We start from the raw sequence: 26,416 nt of genomic DNA on the forward strand, positions 1-26,416 counted from the left end.
ACTGTACATTGATCCCTAATGCAGCCTCTCACTGAATTTGGTGCGGCTACATGAAAGAAAACCCCAAAAATCACGTGATGGAAGTCATATGACCAAATCTTGGGCTTTAAAAAGAGGACCAGCGGGCCGCAGTCTTCCTGTGCATTCCAAACTGTTATTTGTAAAGAGCCATTGCGAGTGAGAGAGAGACCGACAGAGACAGACAGACTGAGAGCGAACAAGTGAGTGTGAGGGTGAGGGTGAGTTTGAGTTTGAGTTTGAGTTTGAGTTTGAGTTTGAGTTAGTGATAGTGATAGTGTTATAGTTTAGATAGATAGATTGATTGACAGAGTGATAGATACATTTGATTTAGAGAGTGAGTGATAGATAGATAGATAGATAGATAGATAGATAGATAGATAGATAGATAGATAGATAGATAGATAGATAGATAGATAGATTATAGTTATAGTTGTAGAGTGAGATTGTATTGTGAGGTTGAGTGTTGAGTTTATTGTGAGGTTGAGTGTATATTGTATTTGTATTGTATTGTATTGTATTGTAAGCCTAGTGAGCTATTATTATTTTGGGTTAGAAAGGGCGAGGAGGTTATAGATTTAGCAGAGATAAGTGGAGAGATATAGTGGGTTAGAGTGGCGAAAAGATATAGAAAGGAGAGAAGGAGTATTTACATAGTAGGTTTAGAGGGGCGATACGGTAGATCTATAGGTGAGAGCTATAGATTTATAGTTTAGCGTAGTTATAATGTCAGGACAGAAAGGGAACAACGGCTCTAAGCGGCGCGGTCGAAAACCGTCCGGTGGTCCGCCGCAACAGCAGCAGAGGACAATGCGGGACTTCTACGCTCCCTGTACGAGTGGAACAGTAGCACCACCACCAGAGCTTCCATGTATTCCACCTCCAGTGGGCCCTGGTGGGGCCGGGTCTGTGGTCCAGGACCACGATCACCATGAACCGGTCATTGTGCCTGCTCCCCGTCGGAGCGCAAGGAGGAGGTTGTCAGTTCATCTCCCTGCTGCTTCAGGGAGCGATGAAGAGGAATCATCGTCTTCCCTTTCAGATGACGGCTCTGATGCGTGGGAACCAGCAGCCAGTGGTAAGAATACATACATTTTATCGTGTTTGTGTCGTATTTGATGGGTTATCTAGTTGATATTACGGAGAAAAGTTCGGAAAGTCTTGTCTGGGTTACGCTAATTGTTGCCAGGTCTGCTTATTGTAAGCCACTATGGGCTTGTTTTCTCTGTAAAGCTGCTTGTAAAATGGTTGCGAACTTGCGATTGTGAGCTTGTTGTTAGGCTACAATGTAGGTGAATCGTATGTCTATCAAATATTTACTTTACTGAGACACTACACTGTCTCTCTGTACAGAGAGACAGTGTAGTGTCTCAGTAAACTATAGGATCATAGAATACAGAGACAGTGTAGTTTCTCAGTAAACTATAGGATCATAGAATACAGAGAGACAGTGTAGTGTCTCAGTATGCTACTATGAGATGCCTGACAGAACATATGCATTTTATTAGCTAATTGTGCTTATTGGAAGTCCCTCTGGATAAGAGTGTTTATGGCTAAATAGATTTGATGTACTACACACTGTCTCTGTATTCTATGATCATATAGTTTACTGAGACACTACACTGTCTCTCTGTACAGAGAGACAGTGTGTCTCAGTAAACTATAGGAGAATACAGAGAGACAGTGTAGTGTCTCAGTATGCTACTATGAGATGCCTGACAGAACATATGCATTTTATTAGCTAACTAATTGTGCTTATTGGAAGTCCCTCTGGATAAGAGTGTTTATGGCTAAATAGATTTGATGTACTACACACTGTCTCTGTATTCTATGATCCTATAGTTTACTGAGACACTACACTGTCTCTCTGTACAGAGAGACAGTGTAGTGTCTCAGTAAACTATAGGATCATAGAATACAGAGACAGTGTAGTTTCTCAGTAAACTATAGGATCATAGAATACAGAGAGACAGTGTCTCTGTATTCTATGATCCTATAGTTTACTGAGACACTACACTGTCTCTCTGTACAGAGAGACAGTCTCAGAATCAGAATCAGAATCAGTTTTATTGTCACATCACAGGTTTACAAGGTAAAAAAGTGGGTGAAATTCTTTTTTGTACATCGTTCCCATCGCAACGTTAGTTTCCATAGAAAGAAGGGGGGGGGGGGGGGGGGAGAAGAAGAGGGTGGGGGGCAAGTGGGAAGGAGATCAAAACAAGAGAGCAACAGAAGGCCAGACAAGTTATCTACATATTTACAAATTACCTGAGATAATAAAAAACTAAAAAAAAACTAAACTAAGGTGCCTGAGCATAGCAGCAATGTATTGTATACTGTGCATGTTATACTTATACTGTGCATGATAGATAATGGACGTTAAGGTGCTTAGAGGAAAAGGAGCACAATAAAAAAAAGGAAAAAAAAGTCAGTGCGTTATACAAGGGATTAAGGTGCAAAAGGTCAGTGCGTGTCCACCTAGAGTGGACTGACCCTAGTATAATCCGCAAGTAGCTCCATGAGGGAGTGCAACAAAAAGTAATTTGTACCTGGTGTAGTCCACAGGTGTGTCCGAGGGGGGGCTAAAGTCCAAGTCATTGTCCCTGGTATAATCCACAGGTGTGTTCAGGAAGAGCCAGAAAAGTCTGCGCCGCCTGTTGTCAGGCTGCTGAACAAGGCCTATGCCTCATTCAGGCTTTATGCCCCATTCAGCATTCTGACAGCAGCCGGATTGAAACTACACCAGAACCTGGTGGTGGAACTCTTGATACTGCGGTAGAGCCCCTTGCCCGGTCGCGGTCGTTGTAGGGGGTTGAACAGTCTGTGACTTGAGTGGTGCTTGTCCTTGATGATGCGCTTGGCTTTGACCACGCACCGCTTTTTGTACAGTTCCTGGAGCGCTGGGAGCTCGATTCCCATTATCCGCTCTGCCGATCGCACTACTCGTTGTAGGCTGATCTTTTCTCGGGCAGTGCAGTTCCCGTACCAGGCCGTGACACAGCCTGTTAGGATGCCTTCAACAGAACTGTTGTAGTACAGCCTGAGGATGCGATGTCCTACTCCGAGCTTCTTCAGGCGGCGGAGCCAGTACAGTCGCTGCTGAGCCTTTTTCCTCACGTGTGTGGAGTGCGTCTCCCATTTGAGGTCCTCCTCGATGTGTACTCCGAGGAACTTGAACTCGCTGACCCTTTCCACTGCAGCACCGTCGATGAGGATGGGCGCATGGTCTCTCCGCGGCCTCCTGAAGTCCACGATCAGTTCTTTGGTCTTGTCGACGTTAAGAGAGAGGTTGTTCTCCCGGCACCAGCGTGCCAGTGATTTGATCTCCTCTCTGTAGTCAGACTCGTCGTTGTTGACGATTCGGCCTATCACTGTCGTGTCGTCCGCGTACTTTATGATGGTGTTGGAGACATGTGTGGCTATGCAGTCATACGTGTACAGGGAGTAGAGGAGAGGGCTCAGCACGCATCCCTGGGGTGCTCCGGTGTTGAGGGTCAGGGGGTCGGATGTGATGCTGCCCATTCTCACCACCTGATGTCGGTTGGACAAGAAGTCATGTATCCAGTCGCACATGCTTGGGTGTAGCCCTAGGTCTCTGAGCTTTTTGTCAAGTATTGCTGGGACAATGGTGTTGAATGCTGAGCTGTAGTCCACGAACAGCATACGTACATATTTGTCCTTCAGCAGCTTGTTGTTCATGTGCGAGAGGACGGTGTGGAGAGCCATGGCAATAGCGTCGTCGGTGGATCTGTTTTTGCGGTATGCATACTGCCACGGATCCAGCGAGGCAGGTAGCGTGGAGCTGATGTATTCCCTCACCAGTTTCTCGAAACACTTGCTGACGATCGGGGTGAGAGCAACAGGTCTCCAGTCGTTCAGGCATGTCACTTTGGCCTTTTTGGGAATGGGCACAATGGTTGACATTTTGAACCCTGCAGGGACCACAGCCAGGGAGAGGGAGAGGTTAAAGATGTCAGCGAAGACACCCGCCAGCTGGTCTGCACATGTCTTAAGGACCCGGCCTGGAATCCCATCAGGGAAACAGTGTAGTTTCTCAGTAAACTATAGGATCATAGAATACAGAGAGACAGTGTAGTGTCTCAGTATGCTACTATGAGATGCCTGACAGAACATATGCATTTTATTAGCTAACTAATTGTGCTTATTGGAAGTCCCTCTGGATAAGAGTGTTTATGGCTAAATAGATTTGATGTACTACACACTGTCTCTGTATTCTATGATCCTATAGTTTACTGAGACACTACACTGTCTCTCTGTACAGAGAGACAGTGTGTCTCAGTAAACTATAGGATCATAGAATACAGAGACAGTGTAGTTTCTCAGTAAACTATAGGATCATAGAATACAGAGAGACAGTGTAGTGCCTCAGTATGCTACTATGAGATGCCTGACAGAACATATGCATTTTATTAGCTAACTAATTGTGCTTATTGGAAGTCCCTCTGGATAAGAGTGTTTATGGCTAAATAGATTTGATGTACTACACACTGTCTCTGTATTCTATGATCCTATAGTTTACTGAGACACTACACTGTCTCTCTGTACAGAGAGACAGTGTGTCTCAGTAAACTATAGGATCATAGAATACAGAGACAGTGTAGTTTCTCAGTAAACTATAGGATCATAGAATACAGAGAGACAGTGTAGTGCCTCAGTATGCTACTATGAGATGCCTGACAGAACATATGCATTTTATTATAGGATCATAGAATACAGAGATAGTGTGTAATACATCAAATCAGAGACAGAGACAGTGTAGTACATCAAATCTATTTAGCCATAAACACTCTTATCCAGACGGACTTCCAATAAGCACAATTAGTTAGCTAATAAAATGCATATGTTCTGTCAGGCATCTCATAGTAAGATTGTTTATGCCTAAATGGATTTGATGTACTTATATTGACCAAGTATATTTTATCTTAGGCTCCGACACGGAGGATGAACTGGAGGATGATGCTGGTGCTGCGTCTGTGTATCATCAGCGTGGTAAGTAAAGACATTACAACAGGAATAAAAATGATTCATTCTAAGGTGTGGACGAAATCAGATTATGTTATCATGATTGCTTATGTTACCTTGTTGTCAGTACATTATGTTGTTTATCTTATTCTATTCATTTTTCTGCTCTATGATACATTTTAGTTTACATGATGTAGAGCCAAGATGTCTCTCCTAGGCCTGATGGCTATTGTTTATAGTACAGCTTGTCCTTGTACCATGACAGTATAGCCATGTTCTGATTACTTGTGCTCTTGGCAGAAGGGTTGTACAATCCTCCATCGTCCACAGGGGTGAAATTAGTTGATTTCATTTTGTGTAAATCATATTTACAACTATTTCATATTTTACTGTGATTACAGACACACAGTCGAGGGAGGAGGAGGAGGAGGAGGAGGATGACGAGGAGGACACACCTGTAATGCCACCTGTCAGCCGTAAACGAGGTAAGAACGTTTTCTGTTGTCACATTGAGCTCTCTTTTACCACACAAATGACAAAATATGTATTTTACGCAGGGGTCATCAATATGTCTGTACACGGACACGGCAAGACTTTGCCTTGCCAAATGTTTTTACACACCATTTTATAGTGTTCTTATTTTGATCATAACACCACCCAATTATTGAATGTCAGTCTCCAGGTTTTCTTCAGAATATGTGTGACACTGATTTACTATGACACCATGTATTGAACATTTTATTTTCAAGGACCCCCATAACTCGAGTTACGGGTCCATTTGGTTCCATTTGTACACACTCAGAGTTACAGACTTGTAATGGTCATTTAGGGCTAGCTCTTTATGTGTTTGTCTATATTGTATGTCCATTGCAAAAATAGAATTTTGTCAAAAATGTCCACCACAAGCCAGCATGGCGATGACACCTGATGTTATGGTAACTTATGCATTTCTAATTTCTAGGTGGTGGCAGGCCTCGTAGCGGCGCAGTTCCTGAGCTTGTGTGGTCTGAGTCAGCAGACTCTTGGCAGCCGAAGGACATCCCTTTCACTGCTGGGACTCCAGGTCCTCGGAGCAGGGCCGCTGACCTGCAGTCTGAAGAGCCCATTGATTTCCTGCAGCTGCTCATCACAGATGAGCTGCTTGCTCATATCGTGAAGCAGACCAATATCTATGCAAAACGCCTTGTACCAAGCGACCTGCCATTTTCCAGAGGGCTCGCATGGAAGAAGGATCTGACTGTTGGGAGCTGAAGAAGTTCCTGGCACTGATTTTCCTCACCGCACTGATAGGGAAGCCAAAGATTGCAGACTATTGGCTCACTGATGAGATCCGAACCACTCCCTTCTTCCACAAAACCATGCCCAGGAACCGGTTCCAACTCATCCTGAGTAACCTCCATTTTGATGACAATGAGACCATGCACACTGAGGACCCGCTGTGCAAAGTCCGCACAGTCTTGGACACCTTGCTGTCTAACTTTCAAGAGATGTTCCTGCCAGGCCAGAACATTAGTATAGACGAGGGAATGCTGTGTTGGCGTGGGCGGCTTTCTTGGAGGGTTTACAACCCAGCTAAGCCCATCAAATACGGCATTAAATCCTACATAATGTGTGATTCGGCCACTGGGTACATGTACAACATGAAGCCGTTCTGTGGGGAGACGGTGCCCCTGCAAGCCACCACCACTAACCTCCTTGGTGACCTAAAAGGTTACGGTTTCCATTTATTCATGGACGCACAAACAGAGGGGAGCCACCAGCCATCAGGGAACTGACCATTTCGAAGCTTCCCATTGGGTCAACCCTGATGCGTCACACCGACGACGTGATGGTTGTGGCATGGCACGACAAACGCATCGTGAAGATGATCACCACACTCCACCAGCATGAGACGACCACTGCTTCCCAGTGGAGGAGGGGGAAGAAGAAGAAGGGCCAACAAAGGGCCCACAGCCAGCAGGTCAAAATACAGAAGCCAACATGCATTGTCGAGTACAACAAGTATATGAATGGTGTCGACAAGTTGGACCAAAATCTGGCATACTATCTATTTGTCAGGAAGACATGCAAGTGGCCAAAAAATTTGTCAATTATCTGTTTCAGATTAGCATGTTCAATGCCTTTGTCCTGTTCAAGGCAAAACATCCTAAAGGCACTGCCAGCTGTACAAACCTGAAGTCCTTCATCTACCACGTCATCAAATCCTGGACCTCCCTCGGATACTTTGGGGAGGAGGGGCCCCCCCCTCCTCCCCAAGAGGAGGAGGAGGAGGAGGGGGCGGCACCTGCACCACCTGTACACGACCCACGGTGGAGGGCACCAAAAGAAGACCCCATGAGCAGGCTGAACAGGATCGTGACCGACCATGAACTGGTCAAATACCCTCCAACCAAATGCAAAAGTAACCCTCAGAGGGCATGCAGGATTTGCATCCGGAAAGGAATAAAAACAAAAAAAGACACAAGGTGGATGTGTAAAGGCTGTAAAGTCCCCTTGCATGTTGAATGTACAACATTGTACCACTCGAAAAAATAACCTCACTAAATGGTAGAATCACAGAATGCCCTTTTTTTTGTTGCCTAATGCATATTTTTGCTTATTATTTTGTATTGATTGGCCTAATGCCTACTTTTGTATAATTTGTTCTACTAATCATAAGAAGCTTATTATTTTGAGCCTAATGCCTAATTGTTTTACTTTTCATATGAAGCTCACTAAACTATTTGCTGTGTATATAGTGTGGCCTAATGCCTAATTGTTTTACTTTTCATATGAAGCTCACTAAACTATTTGCTGTGTATATAGTGTGGCCTAATGCCTAATTGTTTTACTTTTCATATGAAGCTCACTAAACTATTTGCTGTGTATATAGTGTGGCCTAATGCCTAATTGTTTTACTTTTCATATGAAGCTCACTAAACTATTTGCTGTGTATATAGTGTGGCCTAATGCCTAATTGTTTTACTTTTCATATGAAGCTGACTAAACTATCTGCTGTATATAGTGTGAAGTGTGCTGTATTATACTGTGAAGTACAACCTTGAACCTCTTATTTTTGTAATACTTTGCACTATTACTTTCCACTAAACTATCTGCTGTATATAGTGTGAAGTGTGCTGCTTGGAGTGAAACTTGTTTTCATTCATTATATTGTTATTACATAATGATGCTGCTGCTGTCTGGTTGGAATCCAACCTGGACACAAGAAAGAACAATAAAGTACAACCTTGAACCTTTGACATTTGATTTATTGTTATTGTAGTATTTGAAATTGAAATTAGCTGAACTAGATGCACTTGAAATACATTGGAGTGAAAACGAACCTCTTATGTTTTCTGTAATTATTCTATTACTATGCTGCTGCTGTCTTGTCTGAAACCAAGGTTGATGTATTATTTATTATTTGAGAACTTTGAAATTGAGTTTGAAATAAGCTAAACTAAACTGTGGTACAACCTTGAACCTCTATTTTTGTAATACTTTGCACTATTACTTTCCACTAAACTATCTGCTGTATATAGTGTGAAGTGTGCTGCTTGGAATGAAACTTGTTTTCAATCATTATATTGTTATTACATATGCTGCTGCTGCCGTCTGGTTGGAATCCAACCTGTACACAAGAAAGAACAATAAAGTACAACCTTGAACCTTTGAAATTTGATTTATTGTTATTGTAGTATTTATTGTGATTTGAAATTGAAATTAGCTGAACTAGATGCACTTGAAATACATTGGAGTGAAAACTAACCTCTTATGTTTTCTGTAATTATTCTATTATTACTATGCTGCTGCTGTCTTGTCTGAAACCAAGGTTGATGTATTTATTATTTGAGAACTTTGAAATAAGCTAAACTAAGATGCACTTCAAAGAGATTGGAGTGACAACGAGCCTTTATGTTTCCATATCATTATTCTATTGTTATTACCCATAGGAGTGAAAACGAACCACAAAAGTATTTTCAAAAGCGTTTTTTTTTCTTTTTCTCTAAAGCAACTACTGTACTATTGAGATGACTACTGTCACTGAAGGCAAAAATAAATGTCAAATTATTTTTAAAAAAAAAACTGAAGAGGAAAAAAAATAGATTTACTAAAATGGCCATAACTCTGATTCTAAAGAAAAGGTGCTGTTTTTGGTGAAATCAAGCTGTATTCAACAGCCAATATCTCAAAAACAGAACATGCTATCAACTCACTTTTTCCTGGTTAAAGTAGAGATTCCAATCTTTCTTTTGAGATATTTGGTGTTTACATAGCAATAGCACAGAACATTCTGTGGTCCTTGAAAGATGAGTCAGAAAGCTCAAAAATGCTGGCACTGACTGTACATTATTTTAGAAAGCCTCTGGCACCCAATGTGTTAATACCCATGTAGCAGGGATTGCTGAAGCTGAACATGGTACATTTTTTTACATTAATAATGCCTGGCTTAGACCCCGTGGAGATCTGTCATTGTTTACAGTTTGGGGGTTATGGGATCATTTGCGTCCTTTGCGTCATTATGTCAACTCCAATGCATACTGAACGGGGATAAATTAAAGTAGTGAAAATAGCCGATCTACAAGCTCACAAAGTGTTGCAAACTACCCCATCCCCCTCTCAAGCTGACTATGACATCAATCAGTCTGAAGTGAATGGTATAGCGACCTGCTTCTAGCAGCTTCTCTTTGGATCCGGAGATTGGTGGTTCGAATCTAGACAATCTCAACCCTTTCCAACAGATTTAAGTTGGAACTAATTAAAAAGATCCATGCAAAACACTGCCTTAATATATTGGCAGTGTTTTGTATTTTCTTTATAATTAAGTTAAAATTCAAGTACAACTAATTAAGTCAAAATTAAAACATATTGAAGTTGGGACAGCTGAACCTTTTTTCAAAATTCAAATAAATCAAACTTTGATGTTTTATTTGTATATTCGTTTCGAACACCATTAGTAAAAAGTCCCTATAAAATAATGTTTAAGTTTTCCCAACGTAAATGTGTTTTCAGTTTGACTCTGACCCTTCAGTTCTCACACTACAGACAGACAGACAGCCAGACAGACAGAGTAAAATACAATGGCCTGCCCGACTGCATGTGAGTGGGGGATGGGAATCTCCATAAACTCTTCCAGTCATGAACTTCCAAATAAGCCAAGGAACTCAAGTTCCCTAACCCCCCCCCCCCCCCCCCCCACACACACACACACACACACACACACACACACACACACACACACACACACACACACACACACACACACACACACACACACACACACATCTCTTCGCCTCTTCCTCAGCTTTTTGGCGGAAGGGCTGTAAAAGTATACATAGTATATTATAATTATAATTATAATGATTCTTATATATATATATATATATATATATATATATATATATATATATATAATGATCATGATCATGATCATGATCATGGTCTACTAGAAGCGGTCTCTCTCTCTCTCTCTCTCGTTCTCTCTCTCTCGTTCTTCGACAACTGTTAATAAAGTATTCAATCAATACTCTGTGCGTGCGTGTGTGTGTATGTGTGCACTTATGCAGTGAAACAAGGTATTTTTACATATACGGTCAAACAACATCTTACTGTAATGAGTGCACTGTAGGCCTAGTAATTATTATACAGGAGTCAGGACCAGTGGCGTTTGGTGGAGTCTAACGTTGACCGGGCCAGAACCGGGCCAGAACCGGTTTGACGGCTAAACTGGTTTTTAATGGCCACTCATTAACAATTCGGCCGAATGCAAATGAGCCCCACTTGAAAACAAAGGCAACTTTCTGTGGTCGGCTACAACAGAATAGGGTGAGGGGCTGCTAATGTTGATTTTTAGTTTTTTCCCCCTGGATTGCCCCTACACAGGGACAAGCTGGGTTTACAGACCGGGCCATGGCCTCGTTGGCCCTAATGACGATATGCGCCTGGTCAGGACATTCAATTGAAACTTTTATTTTTGTACTGCCGCACAATAAAGGCATCAAGTTTAAGAAAGAGACGGCATAAGTGCACACACACACACACACACACACACACACACACACACACACACACACACACACACACACACACACACACACACACACACACACACACACAAACCCGACTATTTCCATCATGTTAGGCCCGAAACCCGAAAGAAACCCGAGGGTGGAAAAAAAAGAAAAAACGTTTTTAGATATTATTTTTTTTAGATTTTTAATATTATTATTATGTTCTGAATGTGTATTTATCTATTATGAAGATGGCGCTGACGGCGCTGACTGACATTAACTTACACTGTGCTGATTTAAATGAAGTTAAATCCTTGTCTTGCTCACACACCTGTGCAATGCAATGCATCGTCTGCATTGTAGGGGGGTACTTTAGAATGGAATGCAAACTATGCAGTGTACATAGACTCATTGTTTAAGTATGAAAGGACTACATTTGCATGGCAAATTCATTAATCAAGTGTCTGTAGGCTACTCTTTTGTTAATGTCCTATAATAATCAACGCTCATTAGTAGCCTACACGTATTTTACATATAAGGGCAAAACAACACCTTACTGTAATGAGTGCACATATAATATAATTGAAAACGAGATATATTCAAAGATATTGATATTGTAGGCCTAGTAATTATTATACTGACTGAACACTGGTTTAATAATGAACGAAATATAATGAATAATTATAAACAAAACACATTGGGCAATTGAAACTTTTATTTTTGAAACACACAAGGACCTCAATGGAAACAATGGAACAAGTCAAAGTACAGTATTATAAATGTAATTGTGCTGTTTACATTTCTTTGTCGAATAAAATCCTCCCACACAAGCAACTACATTAAAAAAGTATGCATTTAATTTGCCTGTTTTGCCATGTACATAAAAAATGGGTCATGGTGGACATCATAAAAAAACAGTATCAAATAATTTAGGTTCTCCTGCTGTGTTTTGTTCTCTCTGTACGGAGATACTCATTAAGTTTATTCATGCACAAATTACAGCATACAGTATTAGAATTAAAAACACACTGTTCTACTACTACTGGATTTATTTCCCAGTAGGCCGTCCACCTTTTGCGATTACGTCACGGCAAACAGTATGCAAGTGACTAATGTACTTGTTGCAGCGTTCCACAGACAGTTTTGTTTCCCAAAATGTCAGAATTGCAGCTCTAAGTTCTTCTTTGTTGCTTGGTTTTGCTTCGCCTTTGACAAACGCCTTCAGATCCTTCCAGACCAGCTCAATTGGATTCATATCCGGAGACCTAATGAGAGAAAAAGACAGTTGATTCGTTAGTGAATATGTTAGGCTACAGTATGTGTCACAAGCGATAACAAATAAAATAACAAATACAGTGTGAGTCAATCATTTAACAAAGACAATGTACTGTGTACTTACTCTGCTGGGGTACGAATCCAATTTATGCCCTCCATGCCCAGGTGGTCGAGCCAGGACCATCCACGCTCAAGCGCCGAGCTACCACTACCCCGACGGGTGAACCTGGAATCGGTCTTTCGATGCCAAAGAAGAAGAGAGCTGCCCAGCTTCCCGCCGGACCTCCCAAGACGTCGCCTTCACTGGCTACACGGGCACAGAAGGCTCTGACAAAGCAGACAAGTCCAGCACTAGAGTTGGCGGCCAGTCGAAATACAACAAGATCAAAGTCAAGTGCACCGATACGCAAGAACATTGTGCGCAACATTGCTAAGAAACGAGCCAAAGCAAATCCATCTACCCTATGGCACAAGTGGCCACTTTCCCCATGCGAAATTTCACGCATGGGAGAGGGAGGGAGCCCTTGAGCTCCTGGGCTTTCCGGAGCGTTTTTCTGGTTTTTCGGCCGCAGTTGCCCCGGGTAGCATCCAGGGGGGTGGGCACTGACGCGTGCGCACCCCCGGCCCGGATCCAACGAGCCCTCTGCCGGGCGCCGGCCCCGGGGACCCACGGCCCGGTCGGTACCGGCCGTTTTAGCCCAAAAAAGAGCAGATCGACAAGCCGAAAAAAGTTTAGATTTTCGGCTGGGGGTCCTCCAGGGGGTCCCCGGGGACCTCTGGAGCCCATGCAGACACTTAGAAACATTTTCGATTTTTTTTTTTAGAACCATGATTTTGGGCCTCGCTGAACCCATCGCTACCCCAGGAAGGTGCCTCTGTCCTGGGCATAACTATCCGATGGCACAGGTCGGCCTTCCAGGCACCTGCAAGAAAATTCCCGGAGGCAGGAAGGCAGGGGCCCACCTCCTCAAGGGAGCCCTGGACTTATAAACATTTTAGATTTTTTTTTGATAACCAGGATTTTGGGCCTCGCTGAACCCATCGCTACCCCAGGAAGGTGCCTCTTCCTGGGCATGGTCACTACCTATGAGATGGCACCAGTCGGACCTTCTCCCTGGCTCTCCCCTTCACCCAGGGGAAGGGCCAGGGAGCCCAGTGCCTCACGGCACAGTGCCGGGTGCACACTCGCCCGCTCTACCCGCCCTGGGAGCCACCGTCCCTGGGTAGGAGGTGGTCCATGGACCCCCGATGGGGACCGGGGACGGCGCCGCCTTGTGGACGCCGGCGGTATTGAGCCCCAAGACAACAGCCTTTTACAGTCTTGTGGATATGCTCTTTTTCCAGCCTTTTTTAGCCCGGATTCCGGCTGTCGGAGCAGCGGGGCGTCGGAGCAGCGCCACGTACCCAGCTGGCAGGCGACGTGCGTCGGGACCTAAGGCCGCTAAGGTCTCTGAGGTTGCGACCTTAACGACCTCGGCGGCTAAGGTCGAGACTTGGACGTCGTAAATAGCTATGCTGGGTCGCGACGCTGCTTCGAGGCTGGCGACGTGGCTGGCATGGCGATGTGCGTCGGGACTTTAGCGACCTCTGCCGCTAAGGTCGCGACTTCCGTTGAGGTTGTGACCTTAGCAACCCCGGTTGCAACCTTAGCGACCCCCATCGAGGTCGCAAATGGATCTCGCTGTCCCTCCAGACAGGCATTCCTCAGTACGACAGCTGTCAGTATAAAGGGTGAAAAGTACAGCTGAGCTTACACAACCCTGAGGAGCACTAACATTACGTCGCCTTGCTAAACTAATAGCCTAAGTATTTTTTTTTTGTTTTTCAGGAAAAATAAAAAACTGATCCAAAACAAAACTATATGATATATAGGTTTAAATAGGATTACATCTGACATAGGCCAAAAAATTACTTAGGCCATTAGTTTAGCAAGGTGACGATTAGTAGTTAAAGATGGAGTGCCATGATATTTTTCAACCCTAAAACCTGATCATAAGGTATTATTATTATGTAAGGATTTTTTTCAACAAAAAAAAAGTGTACAGTAAGTGTTAAAATGTTGTTTTTATGTAGACACACCCACCACATTAAGTATACCTGGTTCTCACCTTAGCACCTCCTCCACCACCTTAGCACTACCCACCTGTCCTAGTCCCTCCTCCTCCTCATGCCCACACCACCGGGGGGCTTAATGAAGTTCTATCAACCTCATAGACACATGAAAAACAGAAAAAGTGCAAAAACATGGCACCACCTCTTTAATGCTGAGGAGAGGGTTCTGTTCGCTTTCACTCTCTGTACTCTGTTAGTAAGGAAAGAAGCATACCAGTGAATTAAGTATGGATTCAGTTCCAACCGTTTTGATTCATTGAATATTTTATTAGACAAAAAAATTAAAACAGCACAGTTATATTTAAAATACTTTGTCTAACAGGTCCGTTCATAAAAGTCCTTGCGGACTTGATTCCAATGAGGGCCTTGGTATTCAATTCATAGGCATATATAGTGGCACCACAGTTCAAATATCATTAAAAAATAAACAGCAAAAAAAATAACACTATGTACAACAAAAAAAAAAGAAGGGGAAAAAAATATATATATATATGTACAAGAAGAACCGTACCATCTTTGACACTAAAATATCAGATTGTATTGTATTGAAAGCTGATGAGAATGTAGTACTGTATTGTTGCCCATCCCTGAATGGCACTCATGTTGTTAATTAATTTCAGCATGTTTTGAGCAGATCTCCAGTGACTCATTCCCCTCATTAGACGTACAAAAATAAATAATAATTATCTTCCATCATTGCACCTGTTGAGCCGGTGTTTCATCAGCCCTGGACCACATGTCATCAGTAGTAAACACACACCTATCCACCTGGGGATAGTCTGCTGTTGGCACATGATGTGAATAAGCAAAGCTCAGAACAGAGGTTCACATGCACATCTACACCCAAAGGACCACTGAGCTCAAAGCTTTTATTGTGTTTTACCCTTTTTACAGATATGATGTACAAATACATGGTTATGTATATGCAAATGTATTATTCCAAAATGTATTGCATTGCATTGCATTGCATTGCATTGCATTGTATGTATTACTGATGTATTGTATGGTATGGTATGGTATGGTATGGTATGGTATGGTATGGTATGTATTACTGATGAATTGAGTACAATGGAAACAAGCCCCCTGGGTTTTTTTTGTTCCCCTGTGACATACTCCAGGGGGTGTACTTGTACATGAAGCCGCCTCACAATACACAAACAGGTAATAGGCTCCTGCCCTCTGGGCCACATGGCCCCCTTCCTCTGCTCAGATTGACGTTGTGAAAGATTACGTAATAGAGGCTATGTGCGTGACATCATCGTACCCGGAAGTTATGCGGGAGCGCCTACTGAGTGGCAAAAAACTACTTTCTGGCCTTGACAGCCCATACATCCAAACAGAAAAGTCCTATCTGATTGTATTAAACAATGTTAAACTCACTAACATGGCAGCTTGAATTATCCTCTTTCTATCTGCAAAGTTTTTGTTTAACAAAAATCCACAGTAGACATTATATGAGCTGCGTTCTGTCAATAAATGATGTGCAGGTAATTATTTTTGTCAGAGTTTGGAAGCGCTCGTTTTCACTAACGCAACTTCCTGCTGCCTCCTGCATTATGTGCAATTTAGAAACAGGTGGTACACAAGACCGTTGAGGGATTTACAACGAGCGCTTCCAAACTCCGACACTCCATGCTGCTCAATGTTTTGCCACTCAGTCTAGATGAGGTGGCGTCTCCCGGGGGAAAAGTGGCGCATGTGCATACTCTCTATAGCACAAGTTGGCACAGGGCACAAAGCACTGTGTATAAAACTGGACAATGGATTTAGAGAAGGGAGGGGGGTTGTTAGACACCGGAGGACAGTCATGAGGGCTTCTCTAGACACACACCTGCTTTCATACTTGATATTGTTCTCTTCCTTCTCTCCTTTGTCTTCCTCATCTTCCTCTTCTTGTGAGTTACAGGCACAGTTTAATCTCAACAGAATCTACAAGCCTGGGGACTTGGTTCTGGGTGCCGTGTTTGATATCCACCTCTCCTCTGTCTTCCCTGATCTGTCTTTCACCTCCGAGCAACAGGACCCCATTTGCTATGAGTGAGTATCACACATACAACAGCAAGCAAGAGCACAGGGATCTTGTTTTGATGTATGGTACCCCACGATTAGTTGATGTTGTATGCTGTAATTCTACAAGGTGGCATTTTGTGTGTTAGTTTCGACATTGATGAGTTCAGATGGGCCCAAACCATGGCTTTTGCCATTACGGAGATCAACAGAAACCCCAGCTTGCTACCCAATGTGACTCTGGGGTATATTCTCTATGATACCTGTTACACGCCTGGAGTTGGATTCCGTGCAGCGTTGTCATTGATCAGTGGGAGAGAGGAGGGGTTTCAACTGGATGAGAGCTGTGTTGGCTCTCCTCCAGTGCTCGGAATTGTGGGTGATCCTTCCTCAGAACATATTATTGCCAAGTCTAGTGTATTAGGTTTGTACAGAGTGCCGCTGGTAAGTTGCTTACTTGAACCCTTACCATCACCTATTGATGATGATGTTATTTGATGGTTTATCATATCGTTGCTGTCGGGCAGAAACCTTGTATCTCTATTATGAATGCCCTACTTGGTCAAACTACAGTATCACAGAAAAGTAGCAAAAATAGCCGATCTGCAAGCTCAAAGCGCATCACAATGCGACACGTTTTGAACTTGTAGATTGGCTATGTTTGCTATTTTTGAATTTGAATACTGAAAAGTAACAGTTTTGGACATATGAGGTTTCCACCCAACAGCAACGATATACACCCACTGAGCATTTTTCGGGCTGTCTAATGGCTACACTAAAACCGGGTTATAACTGATCTAAAGATTACAATTTTTTAAGCTTCTATAAATAGACCGTCTACATTATAGCTGTTGAAATGATGTCTATATATAGACACTTAAATAACAGCTAAAACAAACTTTCACTTTTAGACCAGTTATAATTTTAGTCTAATAGCCGACTATGGGTCACTGGGTATGATGTACAATGCATATAAAAGCTTGACAGACATATTTAATTGCAGGCAGAGCATGTGAGCGGAGCAGGCATATTTAGAATGTAGGTTTTCATAAGGTCAGTGCAATGTATCTGAGTTCCAGGTTTGATTCAACCCGGACCTAAAAGTAAGACCCTGTGTCAAGCTGAGTCAGTATACAAACACATATAATGTGTTTGTATACTGGGGTTGGGCAACAAACATTAATTTGTTCATTTATTTATCTATGCATTTATGTGTAGCAGTGAGTGTGGCGTTCAGCAGAGCGGGCAACAATCGAGGTGTGCGGTGCAGCGAGTTGAGCAGAGTGACAGGTTGAGTGGAACATGACAACAGCCTCGTCAGTCCTCGCTCCACTCACATACTTAGCTTGCCGAGGACATTAGTCCCAAAACAAATGTTGTATATTACATAATGTTTTGTTTTTTGTCAGATTAGTTCCTATGCCCAGTGCTCCTGTCTGAGTGACCGGAACCAGTACCCTTCCTTCTTTAGAACAATGATAAGTAATACCATCCAGGTGAACTTCTAAGTACTGCATCATGTTCCACACACTTGACAAATACCTCCTTCTAGTGAGTGTAATTAAGCAATATTACACGAGAGGGTATGCTTTACCGTCATTATTGGCACGCCTGTGATGCGGTCAGGAACGAGGTGCAGCCGAGTTCCGCGTCCGCATCACAGAAGTGACAATAATGTAAGGTAAAGCACACCCTCGAGTGTAATATTGCGATTATACAACAGTTACCAACAAAACACATCCAAATGTATTCATATTGTGGAGCAATTCATAATAAAAGTGTTTCGCTATTATCCGTTTCCCTGTAAAGAGAAGAGTTTTTCACTGAGACATTAAATAGTCCCTGTAGCAGCGCTTTGAGTTTGAGGCACCGTCTCATCAACACAGCCGAGCTATCAAGTGCGCACTGGAATGAATTCCAGTGGGCTATATGCTCCGTCGTACGACCGTGTCACGTGGCCAAAATAACTGATCTACAAGCTGACAACGCGTCGCGATGGCAACGTGTTGTGAACTTGTAGATCGGCTATTTTCGCCGTGCGATACCTTCGTACGATAAGTATAACATACACTGGACTGTTAACGAAATGGGAGTAATTTTACTTTAACACAGGAGGATATTTATAACCTTCTAACCATTGCTCAACCGTAAGTCCACCAAATAAGTCAAAATTAACAACATAGTCCATTTTGCAAAGCTGTATGTTCTCCGGTGGCGGCGGTGGGTCAGGCTATGCAGGCTACTGTCTGTTTGTTTTCCTACCGTGGGACAGCGTGACTTCACAGCACAGATGTGCGCTATATGGTCTAATCAGGTGCGGACTGCAGTGCGGAGTGATTTATTAATGTGATTAGGCCCGTGCTATGATGCTGGTTTGAAGCACGGCTAGAAAGCTATTTCAGCCAATCAGATTGCTTGGTCGGAACTACCTGTTGTATAATTGGTCTTTGTGTATTACTGCTGGAGCCTAAGGTCTCTCTCTGTTAACAGCATCAAAAGAGAATTTCCTTTTCATTGTGGAATCTATGTTGTGTCACTGATTTAGATTAGAAAGAATTTACCACTATGTGAATACTGTAATTTAAGCACTTATCTTTCCATTTTTATCCAATCAGGTGCGAGCTATGCTCCAGATTATGAGACGGTTCGAGTGGACTTGGGTAGGAGTAGTGTTTACGGATGATGTCTATGGCCACGATGCAGCCCACATCATCCAGTCTGAGCTGGCCCAGTCTGGTTGGGGTTGCCTGGCTTACTTGGAGGTTCTGCCCTGGGACCGCGACCCAGCTGAGCTCCAGAGGATTGTCTCTATGATGAAGACATCCACAGCTCGTGTGGTCATTGTGTTTGAATATGGGATGCATCTGATTAAACTCATGGACGAGGTTCGGGTTGGGATCCATACAATGTGGGATCGCATAATTATAAGGAATCTGAAATGAGTTATATTGAAGTGAACACATCCCTATATATATATGTATATCCTTATGTATGTATGTATGTATGTATGTATGTATGTATGTGTATATATATATATATATATATATATATATATATATATATATATATATATATATATATATATATATATATAATAAAAGGTTACATTGCATTGCAATTTTGCAATTTAATCACAATTAAATTATAATGCAATTTAATCAGTCTTAGGATCACCAAATTAATTGTGTATTTTTACACTTTCTTCTCTGCACAATAATCAAATAATCAAACCATTCACACTAAAAAAAAACAAAATGTTATATCGTTAGAATTGTATTAGATTGCATTTGTCTTGATTAGTTTACAGAAGAGCGTATTATTATTATTGATTACAATCAACAGGTGGTAAAGCAGAAGTTGACAGGTCTGCAGTTGATAGCTGATTTGAGTTTTATAGAACAGCCAAAGCTCCAGACTCCACACTACATGCCATATGTGAGAGGCACCCTGGGTATTGCAGTCCGCGGTGGAGAGATACCAGGTCTCAAGGACTTCTTGTCGAAAATACGTCCTGAAAATGACCTTGACAACAGCCATGAAAACATCATAGTGAGTCATTTGTATAATTTTGACATTCAAGGTGATCTTTATTGTTGCATCTTGTGTAAAAAGGTACATACGATCCTGCTCGGACCTTGCAGCAGCATAGGAACAATGATAAAGACAATAAAACAATGATAAAGACAATGATAAAACAATGATAAAGACAATAAAATAATATGATGGAATCAGAATGGGGCGGCAGTGGCTCAGGGGTAGAGTGTGTCGAAGTGTCCTTGAGCAAGACGCTGAATCCCTAATTGCTCCCGATGAGCAGGTTGGTGCCTTGCATGGTTTCCTCCGCCATGTGTGTGTGAGTGGGTGAATGTAATGTACAATCTAAGCGCTTTGGATAAAAGCGCTATTTAAATGCACCATTTATTTTTTAGAATCAACTTTATTTTCACATCACAGGTTTACAGGTGTCAATAAGTGTGTTTTTGTGCAAGCTCCATCGTTTTGGTTGTTTTCAGGAAGAGTAAAAGAAAAGAAGTGGGGGCAGGGAGACGAGGAGAAAAATAAATCAAACTAAAGAAAAACACATCACAACACAACACAAATCTAAAATATGTATAGCATAATCCAGCTGGTACTCTATGTACATGAGGTTGACATGAAGTGCATAAGGTAGTAGCCATACAAAATATATATTTTAATGGCTTTTTAAAAGGATATTTATGTGTTGATGCAATCGGCTGTCCGCAAAAGATATATTTAGTGTTCAATCAGAATTTTCAATCTGATCTGTTTTCAAATATTCACAAGATAATATATATTTCTGTTTGAATATTACTATTATTTTCCTTCAGGTTAGGCAGTTTTGGGAGCTCACATTTCAGTGTAAATTTTCACCCCTTCCATCAGAGTGGGTGGATGCAGGTGGAAGGGTGTGTACTGGACAAGAGGACCTGGGAACAGCAGACACTACCCTGCTGGATTTTGATCTCAGGCAAGAGTATAATGTTTACAAGGCTGTGTATGCTGTGGCCCATGCCCTCCATGACATGTTGCAATGTGTGCCAGGAAGAGGGCCTTTCACGGGGCACAGCTGTGCCAGTTTTCACACAATACAGCCATGGCAGGTGTGATATTAATAATCAGTTACTAGAGTTTCTAGTTGAATAATTTTGTTCATAATAATGAATATATACATAATGACACTGGTACAAAGCATGAAAGATTGATGAAACTATGAATCATTTTCTTATATAGCTGAGAGGGAATTCGTAAAAAACGTTTTAGATTTTTGGCATGGTGTTAGGTATGGGCATAAGGTTTTCAAAAACCATCGCAAGCAAGTTGAGATCATAGGTCAGTATATGGTTGAAAATCCAAATAATTGATAAAAAATATTTTTTCAATGGATTCTGTTACTTTTGGGCATGATAAAAAGCATAATAAAAATCTAGGAAAATATAAGTTGTAGAAAGGCATTATTTTCAAGATGGCGTCCGCGATGGCTGCCAGGAGCTTAAAATAGCTTTAAGCTTGGAGGGAATATGTAAAAAATCATCAAGATCGTGCACTTGGTGACAAGCTTTTGATTTTTGGCATGGTGTTAGGTATGGGCATAAGTTTTTCAAATACCATCGCAAGCAAGTTGGGATCGCCCCCGGCCCCTAGTGGTCTGTTTACAATGATTCCAATATTGGATTGGTCAGTAAAAGGTTGGAACCCCAAATAATTGATATAAACGTTTTTTCAATGGATTCTGCTACTATTGGCCACGCTAAAAAGCATACTAAAAATCTAGGACAATCTAAGTTGTGGAAAGGCATTATTTTCAAGATGGTGTCCGCGATGGCTGCCGGGAGCTTAAAAGCTGGGAGGGAATACGTTAAAAATCCTCAAGATCGTGCACTTGGTGACAAGCTTTTGATTTTTGACATGGTGTTAGGTATGGGCATAAGGTTTTCGCCAATGGAGCATCATCCGTGTGTCTGCTTCTTCTTGCTGACATGGTGAGTACAAGGGCCGCCTTTGTTGTGAAGAGGTGGTACTGTGAATTAACTATTTTCTCCTTAAGTTCCTGACTGATGAATTGAAACAGCTGGTCTTTATTTGACTATCTTTGAGGAACTTCTGCCATTGGGCTCCCTTTGGCAGAGGTATCTTGGCTGAGACTCGCGTTCTGCACCCTGCACCACCCCGCTTGACACAAGTTTGGGATTTGAGACTTGCCTCTATATATGTGTCCCAGACCGCATCCACTCTTGCAGGGACAAAAAAGCTTGTTGATGAGAGCTGTATTTGCCTTGGCAGACCCCAGCTTGTTAGCACCCTTTTTCAGATCCACAGGTGGCCAATTGTGAACAATTTGGCCCTTGGAATGACATCAGATAAGGGTTTGGTGGCTCCATGAACATGGCTTTGCCAATCTTTAGAGCTTCCCTGAGGCCGTTTGAGATCTCAGGGTCCATGAACTCACCAGTGTCTAAGGTGATGAGATCTGGACCCATTTCTTTGAAGGGGTTGACAACTTTATCATCCTTGACAAGATCACATAGCCATTTCCAATATGTACAATAGTAACAGAATCCATTGAAAAATATTTTCTATCAATTATTTGGATTTCCAACCATATACTGACAGATAATATTGGAATGATTGCAAGCAGACCACTAGGGGTCGATCCCAACTTGCTTGCGATGGTTTTTGAAAAATCAAAAGCTTGTCACCAAGTGCACAATTTGTATGGGTTTTTACATATTCCCTCACAGCTAATAGCCATTTTAAGCTACCGGCAGCCATCGCGGAAACCAAATGGAAAAATATTTTCTATCAATTATTTGGATTTTCAACCATATACTGACCTATCTAATATTGGAATCATTGCAAACAGACCACTAGGGGCGATCCCAACTTGCTTGCGATGGTTTTTGGGTTTTTGAAAACCTTATGCAACACCATGCCAAAAATCTAAAACTTGTCACCAAGTGCACGATCTTGATGATTTTGGCTATTATGTACTGCAGGCAATACTACAGGCAATACTACTTATTGCCTGCAGTAAATGTTTACCAGGTTGGTAAAGACTATGTTTTGCCCCCTGTCCGTTCGTGTGTGTGTGTGTGTGTGTGTGTGTGTGTGTGTGTGTGTGTGTGTGTGTGTGTGTGTGTGTGTGTGTGTGTGTGTGTGTGTGTTCATTTGTTTATCTGTCCGTCCGTCCGTCCGTCCGTCCGCATGTCTGTGGACAGCTAATCTCCGGCACGACGTGAAACTGTGTACACACACTCCCTGGATGCCAGAGCAGAGTCTCTGCCCCATTTTTTTCAGATCGGCCTGTTATAGCGCGGCCAGGAGGCCTATTTTTGCAAAACATTTTTTTTATATTACTCCTGCATGCAAAGCGGTACTCATTATCTCAATAATCATGTACAGAAGTTTGGGAAAAAATATAGTTCATGTTTAAATTGTGTTGTAAATACTGCAAGCGTGTAGTTCATACAGTAGTACATAAACAGTCATTGTCAGTGTCACTATAGTGCAGTGGTGTCCAAACTTTTTTCAAAGGGGGCCAAATTAGAAAATATGAAAACACCCAAGGGCCAGCTTAAACTTTTTCGATTATAGGCGGATTTTGGGAATTTTTTTTTGGTTTTCAGGCGGATTTTGGGCGTTTTATTGTTACTTTATTTCGGTTTTAGGGTTAAGCAAGAGCTAGAGAAGGTGCAACCATCCTGAGGCAACGGAGGAAAATGCAACTTTCACTTTTATAAATCTTTTTATTTTTTTGAAGGTGCAGGCGGGCCGTTCATAATACAATTTAGGAATGAAGCCAAGGGCCGTATAAAATGTGTCCTCGGGCCGCAAATGGCCCGCTGGCCGGACTTTGGACACCACTGCTATAGTGTATTACATTACATTACATTACATTACATTACATTACAGTCATTTAGCAGACGCTTTTATCCAAAGCGACTTACAATAAGTGCATTCAACATAGGTAGGGAACGAAAACCACTAATCACCAGAAGTTTTAAGTGCATTTTCTGCAAAAACAAGCAACCAAGAGTATACCTAGCGCTACGGTAAAAGTGCAATATATTTCCTTAAACAGATGAGACAAAATAGCTAAATCAAATGAGCAGGAGCTAAAACAAATAATTGTATCGACTAAACAAGATCCAATAAAACAATACAACAATAAAACAAGCGTTCGTACAACTAGTTAACAACAAGTAGGCCAGGCAAAGAGGAAGGGTAGTGTTTCCTGAAGAGGTGGGTTTTCAGCCTGCGGCGAAAGATGGGCAGTGACTCTGCTGTCCTGTCCATCAGTTCATTCCACCACTGTGGGGCCAGAACAGAAATAATTTGTGACTGTGTGGATCGGCCAGAGGGTAATGTGTATCTTGTACACATTACGCTTATTAAAAATCTCTTGCTCTTCATAATTTTCCTCATCACCGTTTCTAGCTTGTGTATTACCTGGAAAAGGTCAACTTCACCACATCATTTGGCGATCATGTATCATTTGATGAGAATGGTGATACTTTACCAATCTGTGATATCATGAACTGGGTGTGGCTCCCTGATGGAAGCACAAAGGTTCACAATGTAGGTATATTCAAGAAGTCAGCCTCCGGAGAGGAAAAACTCATCCTTGATGAAGACAGAATCTTCTGGAACTTTGAAACCAACAAGGTCACTTTGGCTTTCTAAAATAATTAATGTTGAGCTCATGACGAGAATGTAATTTAGTTTGGACTGAAATGTATTTATTTCCTCTGTAGTCTTCTAGGTCAGTGTGCAGTGAGAACTGTTCCCCTGGAACCCGTCTAGCCAGAAGGAAAGGGGAACCTGTCTGCTGCTTTGACTGCATTGCTTGCTCTGAGGGAGAGATCAGCAATGAGACTGGTAGGTTCACATTCTTTATGTACAGTAGGATTTGGATTACACTGTACTTGTCTGTCCCTTTAATCTTCTCTTCTTTGTTAGATTCTACAGAATGCACCAGTTGTCCAGAGGACTTCTGGTCCAGTCCCCAGCGTGACCACTGTGTTCCTAAGAGCATGGAGTTCCTCTCCTACCACGAGGGCCTGGGTATCTCCTTGACAACCATCTCATTGCTAGGCACACTTATCTGTGCCATTGTCCTGGGAATCTTCGTCTATCATCGAGACACACCCATGGTACGCGCCAACAACTCAGAACTCAGCTTCCAACTTTTGCTGTCACTCAAACTGTGTTTCCTGTGCTCACTTCTGTTCATTGGCCGTCCCAGACTATGGACTTGTCAGCTGAGGCATGCAGTATTTGGGATCAGCTTTGTGCTTTGTGTATCCTGTATCCTGGTAAAGACTATGGTGGTGTTGGCTGTGTTCAAGGCCTCCAAGCCTGGGGCTGCAGACATTATGAAGTTTTTCGGTATTATGCAGCAGAGAGGAACAGTTCTGGCTCTTACTTCCATCCAGGCAATAATCTGCACAGCCTGGCTTGCGTCTGCCTCACCAACTCCTTATAAAAACACACAATACCATAGTGATAAGATAATCTATGAGTGTGAAGTAGGATCAACAATTGGTTTTGCAGTGTTACTAGGTTATATTGGTGTATTGGCACTCCTCAGCTTCGTCTTAGCATTCATGGCAAGGAATCTTCCAGACAACTTCAATGAAGCCAAGTTCATCACTTTCAGCATGTTGATCTTCTGTGCCGTGTGGATAGCCTTCATTCCAGCATATATCAGCTCTCCAGGCAAATATGCAGATGTAGTGGAGGTATTTGCTATTTTAGCATCTAGTTTTGGCCTTTTGGTGGCGCTGTTTGGACCAAGGTGTTATATAATCCTTTTGAAACCTGAGAGAAACACTAAAAAGTCCATCATGGCTCGCAGTAACATCAAGACAAGATAATAATGTTTTGTGTATTATTAATACAATATGGATATAGTTGATTGTTGATCACCTTGTTAGCAATATATTGGGGTGTCTACCAGATTAAACTAAATCCAGTCTGAGATGCAAACATCTATTATCTAATTTACTATAAAGAAAGATGGTGAAAACTTGATTAAAGACTAAGTTTGGTGATTTTAGACCAATATAGACAAGAAAAAATGTGCAAGTCTCATTCCCCTGTGGGTCAAAGTACTTTATGTAAGAGGCAAATTATGAATAGGTTTAAAAATGTAAGATGTACCCTTTAGCTATTATTGTCAAACAGCATTATTGTTTAAGGCCTCTGGTTTCAATGGGTTAAAGCTGCTTTGTGTGATATTTTCATGGTCAAAAGACTTGAATGCAATATTCTCTGTTGAAGGCCATTCATGCACATCTTTTAAAGGCATGTTTGCTGGACTAACTCTAAGCTCCCTTGTTGCTCACCCCTCCCATAAGCCTTGCTTCCCACTATGGCAGGTTATTCAGTGCAGGAAAAGCACTTAATTGCGCAACAACCATTTACTCTATAATGAATACTGTAGGTAACAACGTTATCAACACGTTAATGGACACTCATTTCCAGTGTGCCAGAAAGCCGACACTGATAAC

The 26,416-nt window shown here is 42.1% G+C and overlaps 1 protein-coding gene across 1 annotated transcript; it reads left to right on the top strand.

The window, feature by feature from the left end:
* Positions 1-6,808: 6,808 nt before the first annotated feature.
* LOC308103905 (extracellular calcium-sensing receptor-like) lies at positions 6,809-25,780 on the top strand (the record flags this gene model as incomplete). The annotated part of the gene is made up of 10 exons (XM_080454114.1): positions 6,809-6,961; positions 7,105-7,374; positions 12,432-12,660; positions 13,611-13,666; positions 19,001-19,276; positions 19,728-19,866; positions 20,805-21,007; positions 24,342-24,569; positions 24,659-24,782; positions 24,864-25,780. 10 exons carry the CDS (start codon positions 6,809-6,811, stop codon positions 25,778-25,780), a joined length of 2,595 nt encoding a protein of 864 aa, XP_080310240.1.
* Between the last annotated feature and the right edge of the window lie 636 nt (positions 25,781-26,416).

The sequence above is a fragment of the Gymnoscopelus braueri genome (assembly GCF_963280865.1).
Source record: "Gymnoscopelus braueri genome assembly, chromosome: 16".
NCBI classification, from domain to species: Eukaryota; Metazoa; Chordata; class Actinopteri; order Myctophiformes; family Myctophidae; genus Gymnoscopelus; species Gymnoscopelus braueri.